Here is a 19,121-nt window from a genome sequence, read left to right as displayed (position 1 = left end):
CATCCATCTCTTCAATTTCAAAGTCAGAACTAACACAAACTGTCCTGTCTGGTCGCTATCAGCCAAGCCATTAAATCACTGTATTTGTTGTTGTTGTTGTTGTTGTTGTTATAGATACCATGTTGAAGGAATTCCTCTATTGCTTTAAGATATGTTGGGCAATCCAGCAACAATATGTTGATGCACCACTAGCAAGAGAACACCAGAGATAAAGTAGTGTCCATCAGACTCCCTGCAGCCTATATCCCTACCACCTTAGTGGTGATCGCATCATGTCTCAAATTACGCAGGATTGGGCACAGTCAATCTTTGAATGAGAGATGTCTAAGGAGACTTGAGGGTGACACAGACAGGGTTACTGATGATTCAGTAGGTGTTAGCATACTCTTCCGTATGAGTCATTACTGATCCACAGCACCATCAGAGTGTTTAGGGTAAAGTGCTGTCTTGGATGAGCTGTCAAAATGAAGTCATGGCCATTTAACATTGTTGAAAAGCCCATGAGTCAACAGCCCTGCAGAGGGTTAGACGACACAGAGCAATGGGGGTGACTGTCTACCAGTGTTCCCAATTTTTTCCCTCAAGCTCTTGACATGGTATGAATGTGTGTAATGTTGTTGGCAGGGAAGGGGAGAATGGGTTTTTAACCACTTTTATTGTGTTGGATGGCGAAACATTTGTTAAGCAGCTCCATTTTAAAAATGGAATAAATATTTAAAATTAGATACCTGGTGGAGTTTGCAAAAAAAGGTCAGCTTTGGTGGCTTGCTCCCACTGAAGTCAAGCAGGACCCCCCTCCCCCCCGTTGCGTTCAGTGGGAAGTCAGGCCAAAGCAGAGAGATTTTGAAACTCCCATCCACAATATTTTTTGCCATTCTCCCTTGTAAATCATTGTTGTCATGTGCCAATCAATAGCTGCCATGCTGTATCCCAGAAATGGCTTCAATTCTTTGACTGACACTGTGGTTCCTAAGTGAGCATAACGGACCAAATTATATTCTAAATCAATGCATTATCCTCCTTCAAAACCCTCCATAAAACTCTCCCCTTTTACTGTGAGGCCTACGAAAACCTTGACAACAGGTAAGCTTTTGGTGTGCTGAGATCACTGCCTATCAGGCTGACAGTATTGTCTCATTGTTCTCCCTTTCTCTGGCTGTATCTATTGTCTCTTGTCTTATACACTGTACATTCTCTAGGGAAGGGACGGTCTTTTTGTTCTGTATTTGTACAATGTCTAGCGCAATGGGATTCCGGTCCCCAATGGGGACTCCTAGGTGCTACAAGAAATACAAATTGGTAAATAACAACATTAATAATAATAATGCCATGCTGTGCCAGCACATCGCATTTAGTCATTCAATACTATTGCATGGGGTGTAAATAATGACAGGATTTGGCTCTTAGTTTTGTGACACTCTTTGGGATTATTTGGGAAAGAAGGTGCTATATAAACTGTAAATATCATCAAGCATTGCTTGGCCTACAAGGGTGAAATTCCACAATTTGAAGAAATCGCTATAAAGATCTGTGGTTATGAATTTTCAAATTTAGGCGGCTTAGAGAGGTAAGACCCAACAACAAATGCTCTCAAATTATGTAGCTAGCTGAGTCATTTTACAGCTTGTGACCCTTATAATGATGTTCTCTTTTTCAGAATCTATGCGATGCCACACAGTGATTTGTCTGTTAAATTGAATCTTTGCCTCTAGATAGAAAGATAGATAGATATAAAGTTTATTTTGAAATGTCTTCTAGTGCCTCCGAGTCTGACTGATGTGAGATGTTATTTTGAACATGCCAAAGCATCTGAACGGCTCCAGTCTTTTCTTTTCAGTGTGCATTCCTTGATAAGTGGCAAAGCTTCCCACTTATCAGTCACTCAAAGTGACTGTGGCTGTCAGTTGTGTACAAAGCGCAATCAGTTTGGAAGCAGAGACACCAGCATTTTTCTTCTCAGCTTGAAGCAAACACATTTTGACTGCTAGTCATTCAATTTTAAAGCATCTTCAATTAGGGGCGGAAGAAGATATAAAGAAAACACATCCTAAACACCTCCGCCAGCCAGCAGTAAAAATTTTATTATCTCTCGACTTACCTTACTGCAGCCGCTGCCGCCGCCTTTTTTGGCTGCACAACAAAACTGCTCATGACTACACATTCACCATATGGGTGAGATTGGGACCCTGCAGTGTACTAAAGTTCTCGTTCCTATGAAAGTTAAATGGGCAACACCACTTTCTTTCTCCCTCTTGTACCTTTGCTCCTCGCAGTGCATTCACATACACAGACACACACTGATTGTAACCAAAAACATTAGAAATTTGTCAAACTCTCTGTAGCCAATGATGAAACCAGTTACAAAAGCCAATGGAATACTGAGTAGGAATGGGAGAAGGAAAGGGAGGCCAGGCAGACAATAGCAGCTGAGGAAAGAGGCCTGGCAGGGAGATAGCTTAGTAATGTGGAAGGCAGGGATGCTGGAAGCAGGGGTACTGGGGACGGTAGCCGAAGAGGATGTGGCATGATTGAGACAAACTAAGAAATTGGAGACAGAATCTGGAAGAGACACTAGAAAGACAAGGCACTGAAAACAGAAGACCTGGTTGGCAACCTCAGTTGAAAGACCCAGGACTGAGGCCTTTTTTCATAGTTTTGGCAGCTCTGGTGATTGTACTGTGAGTCTCATGGTATTCAGTGTTTTTCTTATAGCCATAGGTTCTGGAACCATGATTTGTTTTTGATTTTTTTTTTTTAAAGTAAGCTTCTAACCCTCATGGTTGTGGGGAAAAGTTGGAAACTGTGATACTTAAAGCCTCCAACATCAGAAGGCAAATAAAAGGAAGTTAAATTTTTAAAATGCCATGATTTTAAAGCCAATCCCATGAGTTTTTGGGACCTGCTTCTTGATTCTTGAATGCTTAGGTTGGGAATATTAGAAAAAGCATCAATTCAGCAGTTAGGGTCAGCAGTTAGGGTCAGCAGTGGGGCAGCTACACTAAGTGTAGACAAAGACAAGCCAGGGTTTGTACTGACTGACCTAATCATGATTTAACCCTAAAACCTCAACTAGTTCAACTGAACCCTTTGAATGTGCTTAGAGTCAGCACTAGTACAGCTACTCTGATTGCTGAAGTTTGGCTATATCCTGAGTGGAGACAAGCTTGACAGTGAACTACTCTCTCGCTTCTAGAAGTGATCTCTGTGGCTTTGACTGATGGAAGGTTGCTCTGTAAATAAACAGATTGCCCATTTGGCATCTTTCACTAGCACTGAATTAACTTTTATAATAATGGAGGAGCTGCAGACCCAGAGATTGTCTATGGTAAATGCATCACTCTCTTCAGCAAAGCACACACGTTACTTGCTGTACATGTGATGACATAAAGAAAAAATTAATTCACTCAGAGCCTAGACTCTGACTTCTAGCTTAGATTTTTGTTCACTCCTCCCTTTCCGCATCTTGACCCTTTCCTCCTCTCTCTCTTTCTCTTTTTAAATAATTGAGGTTCCCAAGGGTTTTTCTGCAAGTCCTATTATGATAACTGAGAGGACATCAGCTGCAGAGCCTCTGTGAGAAACAATTGAATAGCTGCTTTGCCAGCAACCTCAGTTGTTTGGGAAAAGGTTGCAAAGTCATGGGAAAGGCTGCAATGCGACTTCTTCATGGGCCTGTCTCAGTGAATCCAGTAGGCCCATGTTTACAAGATGCAGGAAAACAGCTGCTCATGACACGTGATGAAACTGGACACAAGATCCCCAGTCTATGAGCCAACTGGGTTTGACTGCAATTTCAGCTAGCAGAGAGACCTGGACTCTTGAAGGCATATTCGCAATGGAGAAAAACAAAACAAAAACAAATTGGCTCAATGGACTGAACCAGCTCTGAAAGCATTTTGCAGAATAGGGAGGAAAAAGGGTGGGAACAAACCTCCCACTTATATCAATGACAACCTTTCCATTGTCTTCAATGGGAGCTGGATCAGGCCCTTAGTTTGATGTCTTGGTTGATGATGGCAACATTCTGTCCCTACTTCTCCCTAATATGTGTGGAGGTCCCCTAAATACAGAGGAATTAGCATCATTCCACTTTACAGGGGGCGGCAAGCTGCAAAGAGGTCATGGGACTGTCGAGCACTGCTCTGATGTCACTCTTTCCTCAGGAATTCAGAAATGGAGTCCTGGGGCAGGGACAGCATATAACCAGATTGAATCACTTTTACCCCTTAAAAATTCCCTGTGCAAAGCAGAGTTGCAACCACATTAAAAAAAAGAATAAGTTGAGAGTGGGCTAAGAGTGAAACTTCACCAGTCCTGAGGCTGCCCTGAAGCAGACATCAACAGGATAGTAAAGAGCTGAGAGGAGACATCACCATCATCCCCAGCAGTGGCTGCACCTATGGCACAAAGCCTCTTTGCTCATAGGATTGATCCCTTGTGGTACACTGCTGATGTTTGCCTTCCAACTGAGCACAGAATCTGAGGAAGGCTGAGCTGTGCCGGAAGTAAAATTTAAAGTGCAAGTTTGTTGGGGCAGGGGACATTTCCTTACACTGCCACGTAAATTGACAGTGCTATATACGGTTTCTGTTCTATAACAAGCAACAACTGCCTCCAAACTGCCTACATTTTATTTGAAACATTATAGCAAACTAATCAAAATCTCATTGTTTTACTTAAAAGAAATACAGAGAGAGAATTGTTACATACAAACAGTATGAAATATTAGGGCTAAAGATCATTCTGTAAACTCTGGATAACAGATACTTGCTTAACTGAGCAGTTAAACAAACAAAATACCCAAATGCCAACAAACAAAAATTACTCACCCAAATTAACATCCGTGTGGCAAATCACGACACAAAGCATTCTGAAATCAGTTTGCTTTTATATTCTTATGCAAAGGGAGAATCAGTCCATTGTCTTTTCTTGTTTGGACTGTTTTAATGACAACTCTGTGACATTTCTAACCTATGTGTTTTCAAAATTCTGTGTGGCAGAGAAAGCTAAAACACCCCTGAACTCCCTCCACTCTCCCTGCAAAAAAATTATAGCTAGATTTTTTAATAGGGCTGGCCAGAAATCAGATATCCATCCTGCCGGAAATTCCAAGTGTTCAAGATTTGAAACCTCAAACCTCAGAATTTCCCAATGAATGGGAATATTTTGATTTGGGAACATACCAGTATTGCTGCCGTCTGTCCCAGATCTCCCTGTCTGCCAGTGCTGCTCCTGGGGGTGGGGGTGGGGGGTGGAAATCCCTTGACTAATGACAGGAGGGGAGGAACCCCTGGGCTGATGATGGGAGGGCAGCCAGGAAGCTGGGTGTGTGTGGATCCTCAGGAATCCATCCTGGACAGCCCCTCAGGCTGTCTTCTGGGGGGTGGGGGCGAGAGTATGGGAAACTTCAGCTCCCAAGCTCACTGCCAGGCAACGTGCCAACGACCAAGATTCCCAGAAGCCTTGGGAGCCCTGGCTCCATGACAGCCCGCCAGCTGGTGCCAGTAGGTGTTCTGTGGCTGCATGGAGGAGCTGGTAGAGGTGAGGATGAGGGTTTCTCCCTAGCATGGCTGTGAAGGACAAGGGCGGAATCTAGCCCAATATTTGAAGGTCCAACAGAGCAGTACTCCTCAGCTTGCTCTTCCAGCTACAGTCAGCTAAGGAACTGTTCTGAAAAACAAGCTGGCATTATCAGGGCTGCTCACGCAAAATGAGAAAGTTACAAAAAAATAGTAGCAGCTCCACTGGAAGAGCAGGTCCAGGGAGAGCAGGGCAGGATGAACTGAATACTTGGGCAAATGGAAATCAGTAAGAAAAATACCTTTTCATTTTCACATCTCTAAAATGGCCTAAAAACACATGGAGACTAAATATAAAGCCCCTTACAAATTAGTACCCTGCAAAGCAGATAAAAATGATGATATCCATTTCTCCAAAGCATAAATTGCAGTGGCATTCAACTGAGGTCATACACTGAGTCCTGGCCTTAGTCTACACACAAAGTTGCACTAGTTTAACATTAACTTTTATTTAACTTTTATTTAAACCCCGCCAACTCATATATGCAGACAAACCCATAGTCCTGTTCTAATGAACGTTCCCTCTCTGTGTAACCAGAGAGGATGTGTATTTTCAGTTGGATACCCATGCGACTGGTACATTCTTCTGTGCACAGGTGGTTATCATGTTTTTCTTCTGCATCACAGAAGTGGATACTTTAATTGAACTGTAGTTACACTGAGCATTTCCCGTCCTCCAAAGAGGCAATATACCTTGTAATCTATCCCTGCTTGTGTCTGCAAGTCTTGGTGTTTGTTTGGTAGGGGTAATGGGAGAGGGAAATGTTTCCAACTTAGCGCACTCGGAGAAAGGAGTCATAAATCAGCAGGTCAGTCAGGGTTTTTTTTTTAACCTTAAGGTATTATGTTTTCAATACAATATTTCAATAGATTTTTTTTGTGTGTGTAATAATTTATCTGGAATTACTACAACTCTAACAAGTTTAGAGAAATTTGGCTCAAGTAAAATGAATCCTTTGTCATAAATAGTTTGGGTTCATTGCTGCAGCCTAATCATTCAATTGTACATAAGTCAAATAGCAATCCCAACTTCGTAGGAACATTTCCACGTCAATAAACCTAAGGCAGTTTGTTTAAAAACTCTGGCCCTGTGAGACACAAGCATGATAGACTAGTTAGGGCAGGGTCAAAAAAGCCTGAACCACAGCCTCTGTGCACATTTGACTTTCATGTCACAACTTTATTCCACCAGCCTTAACCTGTGGTAAAACTCACTGACCATTTTGAGTAACCCATGCAGTGGAGTGACCAGGCCACTGCCTCCATTTCCTTATAATGAATAAGCTACTTTTTCCCTCTGGAATTGTTATTTCTCTATGCCACCAACTGTTCATTTATTCCATGGAAAGAAAATATTTAGTTTTATTAGTAGTAGAATTTATATTTTTTTAAAACTTTATACCTGACCCGGCTGTTTCCACTGACTTCACTGGGAGCTGGATTGGGCCATGTTACTAGGGGTTAGAGTGACAGTTCTTTAGATGGACAGAAGCCAAGGAACCATCTCTAGAGGAATGAGATGTCTCCATGTCTCTTCAAACCTTGATCTCTGTGATGTAGCTGCCTAAAGAAGGGTGCCAGCTCGGATAGTGTTTTGTGTGAAGTAGGCACCTAGGGTACATTCGTGCCCTCATTGACTTCAATAGGATCACGATTTAATCCATATCCCTAGACAATGGGTTGAGACAGGTCACCAACTCATTTCCTAAGCCAGCAACGAGTATCAGATAAGTAGTGAGTTGACTTTTATTTACTAGTGACTTAGGTCAGGGTTCAAGAGATGAAAGGCTCTATATCTCATTTTCAATCTGTGTTTTCCAGTACTCCGGTGAAGACATATTTCATTTTTACACTCTACACTTAAAAGAAACAGGGTCAAATTATTATTAATTATTATTATTATTTGCAATTTACTCACTGTTTATAAAAACAACTTCCCCTCTTACTCTGGGCACATAAATAGAAACTTAAAACTAAAATCTGGTTCCTCTCTCTCATCACTTGTCATGGTAGGGTTTCTTGTATTGTTTTTCAGACTTTTGTAAAAGATGCAGCAATAAAGATTTTTTTTTTTTTTAAATTTCTCCACCAACACAAAGAATTGCATGCACTTAACAAAGAGACGGCATAAAGAAAAAAGCTATATAGGTCCAAGTTGGGCCTACCAATCTCAAGACTCTCTTTAACAAAGATTAGTGTCATTATAAGTTGTCTTATATGAGAAGTCTGGTACTTTGCCAGCCGCAGTTTATGAAAGGACTAAAGTGATAGGGCCAGTTATTCAGCTAATGTAAATCAGTGTAGCTCCACTGATTGTAGTGGAGTTACGCTGTTGTAAACCAGCTGAGGATCTGGCCCATAATTTTCTGCAACTGAGACTGAGGGATTACAGAAAGGTCTGGGCAGAGAAATCCTGATGCTCTTGAACAAACAGAACGCTATAGCATCTACTTACCACAGTGATTTGAGATGCTTTATAAATTATTACATATCTAGCTACTCAGAGATTGTGCCATGGTTATAAACCCATGTAAACTTCAGATATTTCTTTACAAACAAGAGACTAAAACCTCAATTTATTACTCAAGCAAAAGTTTGGGCTCAAGCTGATTTGTATTATTAAAAAACAGGAGTATGTGCAAGCTCACATGCACAATCATAAAAAAAAGAGATACAATAAGTAGTGTAAAGAGATATGTTTTTAATACTACTACAACAAAAAGGAAGCTGAGCTGGGTCCTGATCTAAACCCCATTGAGGGAACTGTTCCCACTGAGGGAACTAAGCATAGTGTCAGCTTGCCATGGTATCACCCCTATGAGTACTGCCTTTGCTCCTCAATTCAAACAGCCTGGGAGTTTGAATGTTTTATGTTTATAAGACCCCAGGCCCTCCCCTCTCCCTCGTGCAAACCCTTATTTAAAACTCCTTTTCACTGCCAAGTGGAGATGTCGTTCTTCTGATAGGAAGATTTATAAATATATATTCCATTCCCATTTTAAATTTGCATTAAATTCAGGTTAAAACCAGTCCAAGGGTTTGTCATGGTACAGGAGAGATGATGTCTTGTCAGAACGTGTTAGCTACCACATTCTAACTAACATGTTCTAAGATTCTAGAATAGACAAGGCAATGTAGACTTTAACACATGCCAGTGGATTGAGTTGAAGCGTAAAGTGGTGGAGTCTAGCAAACACAATCTAACAACACACCTGTAGTCCAAGTCCAGAAAACCCTCTGATACCCACAGCCACAATAGCATGCTGTAAGAGAAGGAATTACAAATTCCACCTCTGCCCTTTTATTACCATATCCAATCACAGCTTTTCCCAGCTGTCCACTTTTCTCACCTGACATACTCAAAAAGGAAAGATACCCTCCAATACCAGCAAAAATGCCATCCTACCTCCCTCATAAAATTTATAATACAACAGTCCCAAACATTTTGGCTTCATGCCAAATACAGAATATATACAGAATTTAGAGCCATGGGATATTGTGCTGTATTTTATATGGTCAACAACAGCATTGAGAAATAGGAAAGCAACTGGCCTCCTCAGAATGCCTCCTCAAAGAAGGCAGTCAGGCACCCACCACTCTTTGTCCATACGTCCCCAAAAATAAAGGTGAGAAGGAGAAACAAAGAACCGTGGAAATTAAGAAACAAACTTGACCAAAATGTTGAATCCTCCAAAACAGTGCAGGATTGATTTCAGTTTTAGATCAAAGATGACCAATGCCAGTGGTAGAGTTTGCTTTATATAAAGCAGTCTGCCCTCTCCTATTTGCCTCCCAACTTTTCAAAAGGAAGGTAAACTCAGTTTCCTTCTATTGTACTTCACCACCAGACTGCAATAGCTAACTATCTCAGGCTAAATTTTCTTCTCCATTCAACTCCACTATAGTCAACAGATTTACACTAGTTTCACTAAGAGCATGATTTAAACTTTAATTCACAAGAAAACCCAGCATAATGTTAAATGATTTTTTTCTGGGTTCAGGTTGATATGTGACATCTTGAAATGATTGTGTGATGGAGCATAGCAATGCATTTATTAGGGGCCAAGGTATCCTCTGACTTACACACCATGCTACCTTATTGATTTTAGTGCGGCTGCCAATGGCTCATCTAAGAACTACACACAGCCCGGTATCTTACACACATTTTTAACAGTGCAAATCAGCTCATGCCACTCAAAACCAGTTGCTATGCAATGCTGAATATTAAAGATGGACCCGAGGCATAAAGACTGGATCTGGATCTAAACTTTCCTCAAAGTTCAAGGCTTTTTGGATCTAGGAGGCTGAATCATCTGATTATAGAAATCAGATCCAGCCACAAATGTCCAGTCCCAAAGTTTCTTCACATGTTGTGGTTTTTGGATCCATCTCTAGTAGCAAGTATAATCAATGATTTTAGGAACTAGATGATATGCACTGGAACATCAGAGAGCAGGAACAAACTTTTTGCTTTTTAAATACAACATGATTTTGACTCTCAGAGCATAAAATGTATACTACCATAGGAAGGAAGATGAAGAAACAAGATTAAATAATAAGCAATATCAGGTGAAAATGAAATATAATTACATCCATAACATTCTGGTACAAGAGTTAGCAATCTTCTTCGGACGGAGCACGCACACAGCCTCTTGTGACCTCACCTCGTCAGCTGCTCTCCAGAATCCTTTCGCTGGCTCCTGCTTCAAATGAGTCCCTTCTAGAATTATTAAATGCTTTAGACTGTTCTCCTGATACCTAAGGGGAACTTGGCTGCAAAAGACTGGGCAAAACTGTTTCAGCAGAAGACTCAAGATAGAATTGGAGGAGATCTGTAACTCCCCACCCAACAATTGCAAGAGACACTACAGACACTTTTGTGGGGCATGCGCCGCAGGTTGAGAGCCACTGTTCCAAGGTCTGATCCTGCAAAGCCTTACTCATGTGAACGGCACTTTGAAATCAATGGTACTTCCAATATGCGTCCAGTTAATCCAAGTGTAAGGGTTTGCTGAATCCCACCCTTAGTGCTTAATGGCAAGTAACGACCTTATCCATTTTCTTAAAATACAATACCAACATCTATCTGTACAGATTCTTACAAAGACTCTGGCTGTACTGAAGGGGGTTGGAAGAAAGAAGGAAAAGTGAAAATTAGGAATTATAGGTAGGGTGATAATCTCTGACCTGGATCTGCTGCTGAAGAAGGTTAATTTTGTGTTGCTGCTGCAGGAGCTGCTGCTGTTGTCTTGCAATCTGTGGAGAAATTGCAAACGTAAAATTTGTACCATCACTCCTGGAATTGTTACATAGGAATTTCCCACCTTTCTTAGTTCTTGACACCACTCTGTTAAGCTAATGCCATTGTGGTGTGTGGGTGGCAGCAGCTTCATGTGCCACAGAGGCAGGAGGCTCACATTTGTGCATCATGATAGTGCCAATTCATGAAAAAGTGAACCTCGGGGACAACACTGTCAGAACTGACCGGAGAGGGGGGATAGACTGATACATGAGTCCCTTCTCATTAGCCATTTTATAGAATCGTATTGCCACTGGTCTTAAAGAATACTGCTTGTCTGCCCCTTTCTGTTGGTGGAAGAGCACTTGGGAGAAAACATCAAATAAGAGTAAGAGGAAAAAGAAGCAAAGAAGAGAATACCCAGTACTTCTATAGCATCTACTATTCAAGGATTTCCAAGAACTTTACAAATATGAAACACAGGAGAAAGGCATAATCTACATTTTACTGATAGGGAAACAGAGGCAAAAAGAGATTGGTACTTGATTTTGGGCAATTCACTTAACCACTAAGTGCTTCAATGTCCAGAAAAGCCATGGACAGAAACCAGGGGCCAGATCCTCAGCTGGTGTAAGTCAGCATAGCTCCACTGAGTCTTCAGTGTACGTGTGCCAATTTATACCTGTTGAAGATCTGACCCCAAGTCTCCTGATTCAAAGTCTTGTGTATTTATCACAAGACCATCCTTCCCCCTCAACTGAGTAAGGTGATTGTGGGACAGATCCCATTTACAATTGATGAGAAGGTACAAAAAGAGTTCTGACTCAAAGATTATGTCTACAATTCAGCCACAGGTGTGATTTGCAGCATATGCAGGTGTTACCCATGCTAGCTCTATTCTACCTAGCTTGCTAAAATTAGAAATGAGTACACTGCAGTTCAAGCTTCAGCGCCAGCTGCACAAACAAGCATGTACCAAAGGAGGTCAGATGGGTTTGTACAGCCCACACTGAACTTGCACTGCCACATCCCCACTTCTATATTTATCAGGCTAGCTAGATAACACCCTTCACTGCAGTGTAGACAGACCTACAGAGCTGAGGAGGAATAAGCCGCTAAATTTAAAAAGCATCTTTTTTTTGTTTAAATTCTACAAGAGTTTTATTTCAGTCATCAGAACAGCTCCATTCTTGTGAATTGCTAACAGAGCATTGCAAGCATTGTTGGGGGAGTATTCTTCCCCTGATGTAAGTCTCAACATTTATGGGAATAAAACCCACTTATTGAGGGGAGAACTGATGAGCTTCTCCCCCCAAATAAAGTTTTAATTTCCTTTATTAAACTAGTAGCATACAAAACTCCTATCTGTAGCTGATTTGATAGCCTGGGGAAAGAAAAAAGTTCTCCGTGTTTAGGGAGGCTCACTGTTAATGATAAAATAAATACTTTAGTTTATATTTTTTATAAAAATCAGTTTGTATATAATGCATGACTACAAGGATTTCTATCCTGTGGGATTGTTTTATTGCTCTTTTTTTGCATTCTTGCTCTATTCTCCTTTTCTCTTTTGGACTATTCAGTGGTATTAAAACAATAGCGACCTCTACAGGTAAGGGTACAGGTCCTGATGGATGTCTTGCCACAAAGATCTTGCCAGTGATGCCTCTCCATCTATGTCTATATACCAGCAACAATGTGAAAAGGCTACTCTAATTTAATGGATGATTCATTTCTCCTGCTGTCCCTTAAAGAATTTCTTCTTCTGTGAGGGTTTTATGTTTAAGAGATGGAAATTCCACAGAACAGCTCAGCCACAATATGCAGCATTAAGGATGAGATTTTAACTATCCAAGCACCAGTAAAAACAAAGACATAGCTCCCAGAGCAACCACAATTCCTCTTGTGCATAATGTAGTGTTTTCTACAACTGGTATGCTTTATTATATACATGCAATGTGGTGGAGTTACCATAGTGGTGGCAATAATGAATGCATTTCCAGACTTTTGTGAGTTTCAAATAAGTCATACAGGTGTTTTCCTTAATTTACTCTTATTTTTTAAAAAAAAGAAAGAACTGTAATTGATCAGACATTCAAATAAATGCACTGTTTTCCCATGTTTACAGGAAATACATTCAAGAAATAACATATGGAATGTCTAACCCATCAAATAAATTCAAATCTGTTTATTTCAAGATGCAGAATTCTAGAGCTAGACACACACCCAAGACAGTGTATCTGGATAACAGCACTCAGCACACACTTAGGGAACAATTTAAGCCAGGTTTCTGTTTGCCCTCAATTTTTGTCTACACAAAGCTGGGCAGATACATACCTGTGCCTTCACTTTGTGAAAATGTGTACCTAGAAAAAGTATTGGGAAAAGGGATGGTTTTGCATGCAAATTCTAACATATGCATACATGGATAAGTGTGAACACATATTTGTGCCTGCAAAGGTATTTGTGAGGGCTGAAAATCAGTCACTTAAATGGGGAAGAAAAGTATTACACTGGTTCACTGGTTTATATTTTACGTATTTCTCATTCAATTTTTTTCAAACTTCACAAACTACACTTTCTGGTGGTACTGCACAATCTAAAGGCCACATTTTGCTCTGTTATGCACAACCAACCTCATTGACTTGAAGTGACCATTGGCACAGGCACATTCTGCAGGGCTGAATTTGTGTTTTTATTTGCACTCCTAAAACAAAACAATATTTTGAGTTTCTGTCTCCCAAAATAGTGGGATAATTATTTGAAAAGTAGAAAAAACACCATTTTTTAACACTACAAAAAATAAAATAAGGCTTCGATATATTTTTGCCCAACTTTCCATACCCCAAAACAAAAGAAAAAATTAATTCTGGGCTGAGAACAATCTTGAGAAATTTCAGACCTCAAAGCTAAACTATTGGAAAGTTAAACATCAATGAATAGGAGCTTAGAATGAGATTTGCTATAATAATCACTCACCTGTTCCTGTTGCTGCTTAGCCAGCTCCATTTGCTGGCGTTGTTTCTCGATTTGTGATGCAGCCAGTTTCTTCTGTTCATCATGAGCTGCCAGCAGCTGCTCACGCAAACTGGTCAGTTGATTGATCATACCCATAAGCTGCCTTTCCTTCTCAGCTAGGCTTTCTGGAGTCCCTGGGCATCACAGAGTGACAAAAGGTAAAGGAAAGAGAGAGAAATGAGAGCTGGGTAATTTTTAAATGGCAGTCTCAGTATAAACAGAATTTCAGTACAGTATATGCAAAATCACAACGCATATCGCAATGCATTGCTCTGGAACAACTAGGGACATACACTTCACAGAAAAATGAGACAGGGAGGATGATTAAGGCACCATTCAATTCCCTGCTCTACCACTATTTTCGTGTCTAACTGAGGAAGTCACTTATTTATTCTCTCTGTGCCTCAGTTACCCATCTGTAAAACTGGGGTTATTAATACTTCCTTTCCCTGCTCCCCCCTCTTTTCTTTCTGTAGCCTGTTTAGTAGAGCGGATAGAAACATGGAGAAACAGTTTTGTGAAAACTTTCAAAGTTGTTTATATTTCACAGGGTTCACAACCAACTGTTTTGAAAATGTTTCTGTCAAAACAGAAAACCCGCTCCCCTGTGAGGTAGGTATTATCATCCCCATTGTACAAATGGGCATACTGAAGAACAGAAATCTTATGCACATTAGATTTTTTTTTCCTTTTTCTCTTTAGTATCCCAGGGCAGGCCAGCTGCCAGCATTCTAGCTGCCATGTTGCCCAGCTCTGCTCTGATCAGGGTTAGATGATACAGTGGTTAAAATGCCAATAGCTGTTACCAGGGTTGCTACCACTGATGAGAATTTTTTAAAGTCTAGTGTAGAGTAGAAATAGCTAAGAGGTTGTGCCATTTGCCACCATTAACCCAACTTGCTCGCTATGTTATTTTACAAACACCAGATTTCTATTATCTACAAGTGCACTAGAAATATGTTCTGCTCATGCTTTCCCAGAAATAGGCACAGATTACCACCATCCAATCTTTTTCCCCCACAGCAGGTTTCCTTTCACCCAGAAAGGAATGAGATGGGATCTGGGGACAGTATAGTAAGAGCCCCACAAATCAGAGAGAAATCAAAATGTATTAATCAAAAACTATGTACAACAATGGCACCTTTGCCATGAATTGAAAAGATGATCAATTAAATAATAAAATATACTCGCAGGTAATCTACCAGCACAACACAACCCTGGCAAAACTCCCCTCCCTTACAGAAACCAGAGCCCATGAAGTTCTTTCCCAAAAAGTTTGAGGAAATGGATAAGCCTTCTGTCTAGATATCTCCCCTTAAAACAGTCTGCTTTGGGGACAGCCCTGCCACACAAACCCCTCTCAAATACAAGAAGTGTTTTGCTGCCAATGTCACCAACGCTCTCCAATTCAACAAAAGAAAAACTGGCGACTACACTAACCATGCTCTTAGCCAACTATCAGTCAGACATGAAAAGAGCTACTGGTAATAGCTCATTTAGTCCACCCCCCTGCCAGTGCAGGAATCTTCCCTACAATATATTTACCAGCACTTTCTGGATTGGATTTCACAGATTCATAGATTTTTAAGGTCAGAAGGGACCTTGTGATCCTCTAGCCTGATCTCCCGTATAGCATAGGCCAAAGAATTTCCCCAGAATAAGTCGCAGAGGAAAAACATCCAATCTTGATTTAAAAAATATTTCAGTGATGGAGAATCCACCATGACCCCCTAGGTAAATTGTTCCAATGGTTAATTACTCTCACTGTTAAAAATTTGGATTTGTCTAACTTCAACTTCCAGCCATTAGATCGTGTTATACCTGTCTCTGCTGGATTGAAGAGCCTGTTATTAAACACTTGTTCCCCATGTAGGTACTAACAGACTGTAATCAAGTCACCCCTTAACCTTCTCTTTGTTAAACTAAATAGATTGAGCTCCTTAAATCTGTGACTACAAGGCATGTTTTCTAATCCTTTAATCATTCTTGTGGTTCTTCTCTGAACTCTCTCCAGTTTATCAACATCCTTTTTGAATTGTGGCCACCAGAACTGGACACAGTATATTCCCCTCTTAAATGGTGGGTCATCTACTGCTTCCTTTGAAAGATGATTCCACAATCTAATACATGTCTCCATTAGAGATACTTTTGTGAAATTTAGCTTAATTTAAATTCATCCAGTGCTCCCAGCAACACTCCTTCATTCCACTTTAACCAATTCCAGATCTTTTAAGTACTTGTAGACAGTTATATGTATCTGGGAAAATACATAGGGTCAGGCTTTTGATACGAAAGTAGTATCACTTGATTGAACTTCCTATTAAAACCCCATAAAAAAAAGAGATCTATAGGAAAATATTCTCACTATCGATGGGAGAATATTTGCTAACACTATCAAAAGATCCATGGGGCTATGCTGCAAACATGAGAGATGCAATGAAACAGAAACTATAGAATTTTTTTAAAGTTCTGTTTAAACTTGTGAGAAAGAATGGGAGCTTATGGTAATGTACTAAGAATGGGGGAGTAAGCACTTTTAAGTTACAATTTTCACTTCAAACCTGAGGGACAAAGCACTAGTTTAAGTCATGTATTTGCCACTGGACATGCAATTAGTTAGAAGTGTCTATTACAACTCCACCCATTCCCTAGCTGTTTTTCGGGGTGGTGGTGGTGGGGGGATGTGCAGGTTTTCTAAGTTATATAAATTAAATTATCCTAAAGGACTATTCTTGCCCAGCGATCTTAGCTGCAAAGAAACATTTAATATTTTGTATCACTGAAAAGATTAATCTAATAATTATTATTTGATTTACATGGAGCTGGTTGAACACTGAAAAAAGTGTTTGCAAATATTTTATTAAAAATATTTACTGAGGGGGTGGCTGGGTGGGAGTACGTGTGGATTTGGCTAGTTCTAAGCTAGGGACAGGCAAGAACAAATATTTGTCAAATAACTCATTTAAAAATATAGTCAAAGACAGTCAACTAATATGATTTGATCAAGTAATATGAATTTATACTATGCCTTTCATTTGAAGATCTCAAAGAACTCAGAAAACATTAATAAATCCCACAACAACTCTTAGAAGTAGAGAAGTATTTCATGTGTGTAAACTGATAGAAGTCATGTGATTAGTCAATGGCAGAACTAGGAAGAGAACCCAGGAGTTCTGACACCCGGTTCTATATTCTAAGCCCAGACCACGTTGCCTAAGAGAGACAAAACACTCATCACACTGGCATTAATAAGAGACAGTTGCCTAATTTCAGACACATCTAAACTTTTCCGAACTGTCTCTTAATCTTATTAATCCATTCATGAGCAAGAAATCTCTCCCAAAGAGAAATTGACATCTTTATTCAAGTTGCAGAAGCACAGTTAAATTAGAGATGGGTTCAGCGCTTGGTTTAGACATATTTCACACTGACCACCTAACCATTGTCAAAGACACATTTTGGTCACTACCGATATGTAGTCAACAAAATCAACTTTTTCTGTGCACTATGTATTCATTTCTAAGTACTGCACAGAGTTATAACAACTGTTCATCTACTTTTAAAACAAATATGTGTTGAATATAATGCTGCCTTTGAAAACTGACCCTCATGCTCATCATCATTATTGCTCAGAATTAAAGAACAAGTAGAAATGCTATCTGGTCAAGAATAAGGCCTGATTTACATTGGGAAAATAACCCTTAAAATTCTAACTGGTTTAAAAATTGATTCTACTACCTCATTTTAAAATTAGCTGGAGTTGTAGCATAAACCAGGCTCCAGATGGCCCAAACTGCTGCTATTAAACCAATCTCAATACCAACTGAAAGTGGTTATGTAAGTGGATGTAACAACTCGAAAACATATTCCCTTCATGTACATGCCTGTTCTGCTGATCATGCAAAAAGCATATAAGCAGAAAAAGTGACACTTTGTCTTATTTGCTACTATCTGCTCCTTAAAATACAACATGAGGAGGTTCAGATATTAACCACCATGCACACGACTGCTGACATTGTTACTAAATATGATTTCAGTTTTTAGAGATTTTTTTAAATTTACTTCAATATTATATCTTACTATGTTACCAACTATGCAATCAAAGACACTGTAGAGGCAACTGCAAAGTCATGCAACTCTTCAGAATTTTTACAAAAAGCTCTCACTATAGCGAACATCAGTGAAGCTGGTAGCAATGTTGAGAACCCTACTGTGGACAGGTTGTTGGCCCCAGCAGCGACTTCCAGCAGCTTGCCTATTAAACTTGCTCAGAGCTAGTCCTGTTGATAATTGAGCTTAAAATGGCTCTGGCTGTTGGAGACAAGTCTATACTATTCATATACTCTTCACATGATTTCAGTGCTTTAAGTCTACACCATGGTATAGTGATTAAAAAATGGAATAGCCCATTGTGGCAATGTACAAATTGCCAATGAGTTAGACTATTTCATACAAGTATTGAAAAGGAAAAGGAAAGTGGGCTAACGATGACTGCCCTTAAAATTACACTGAATTACCATCAAATCTGCAACAAATGCGCATTTCATGTTTAACAAAGCTTTTTAACCACCAGGTCACGGGCTGTTCAGGATATATTGCTCTAGGTGGACACACTGTTCTCATTGTTCCGTAGCACTGCAGTGGCACAACGTGGATTTTCCACCAGAAACTTTATCAAATAAGCCCACACACATATAGGCATCAAAGCAAACCCCAAGACTAGTTGCATCCAGACCCCTCTGTTTATTCTCTACTGGCATGAAGGAAGGGACTGGGAACAAAATATATTTGTGGACACAGTCACAATGAGCACTCGACCGCCACAGCAGGCAGCACTAATGGAGGACTAAGTTAATGCTATTCTGTAAGGTTAAAGCTATAGTGTCAATTTGGGGTGAAAAATCTGTTTTGTACTAAAATTATTACACATTCTCAGCTCTGACTCACAGTCTGAGACTGGTGGTGGCAGTGACATTTTAACGTACATTAAAGCAAGGACACATATAAGACCAAGTAAGAGGAGAACCCCATCATATTTGCACAAAACAGAACAAGCAGAAAGTTGACAAATGGTTTTAGACACTCATAGCAGCAAAAAATATTTCATTTTAATTTCCTGGAGAGCACAACTCAGAAACTGGGATAACCATGACATTTTTCTTTTGTCAAATAAGCCTTAGATGCTGATGGACAAGTGATCAGAATTCCAGCCCCACCCCCACCCCACCCCCCACCTCCAGATACCCTCTAGGACTAAAGGGATAGTGGCAAAACATTGCAGTATGGTT

The 19,121-nt window shown here is 40.1% G+C and overlaps 1 protein-coding gene across 39 annotated transcripts in view; it reads right to left on the bottom strand.

Moving 5' to 3' along the window:
- Positions 1–19,121, bottom strand: part of SOX5 (SRY-box transcription factor 5) — an 807,001-nt gene that overhangs the window by 159,124 nt on the left and 628,756 nt on the right. For 33 of the 39 annotated variants that reach the window (XM_065568283.1, XM_065568279.1, XM_065568369.1 and 30 more), the window contains 2 exons: positions 13,795–13,967; positions 10,767–10,835 (listed from right to left, as the gene is read on the bottom strand). In XM_065568283.1, the coding sequence (XP_065424355.1) occupies positions 10,767–10,835; positions 13,795–13,967 (242 nt within the window). The remainder of the gene's footprint in view (positions 1–10,766; positions 10,836–13,794; positions 13,968–19,121) is intronic. The other 6 variants (XM_008165600.4, XM_065568231.1, XM_065568305.1 and 3 more) reach the window with 1 other exon arrangement.

This window comes from Chrysemys picta, chromosome 1 (assembly GCF_011386835.1).
Source record: "Chrysemys picta bellii isolate R12L10 chromosome 1, ASM1138683v2, whole genome shotgun sequence".
NCBI lineage: Eukaryota > Metazoa > Chordata > Testudines > Emydidae > Chrysemys > Chrysemys picta.
Note: the sequence above shows the minus strand (reverse complement) of the source record. Positions and strands in the feature narration are given on the sequence as shown.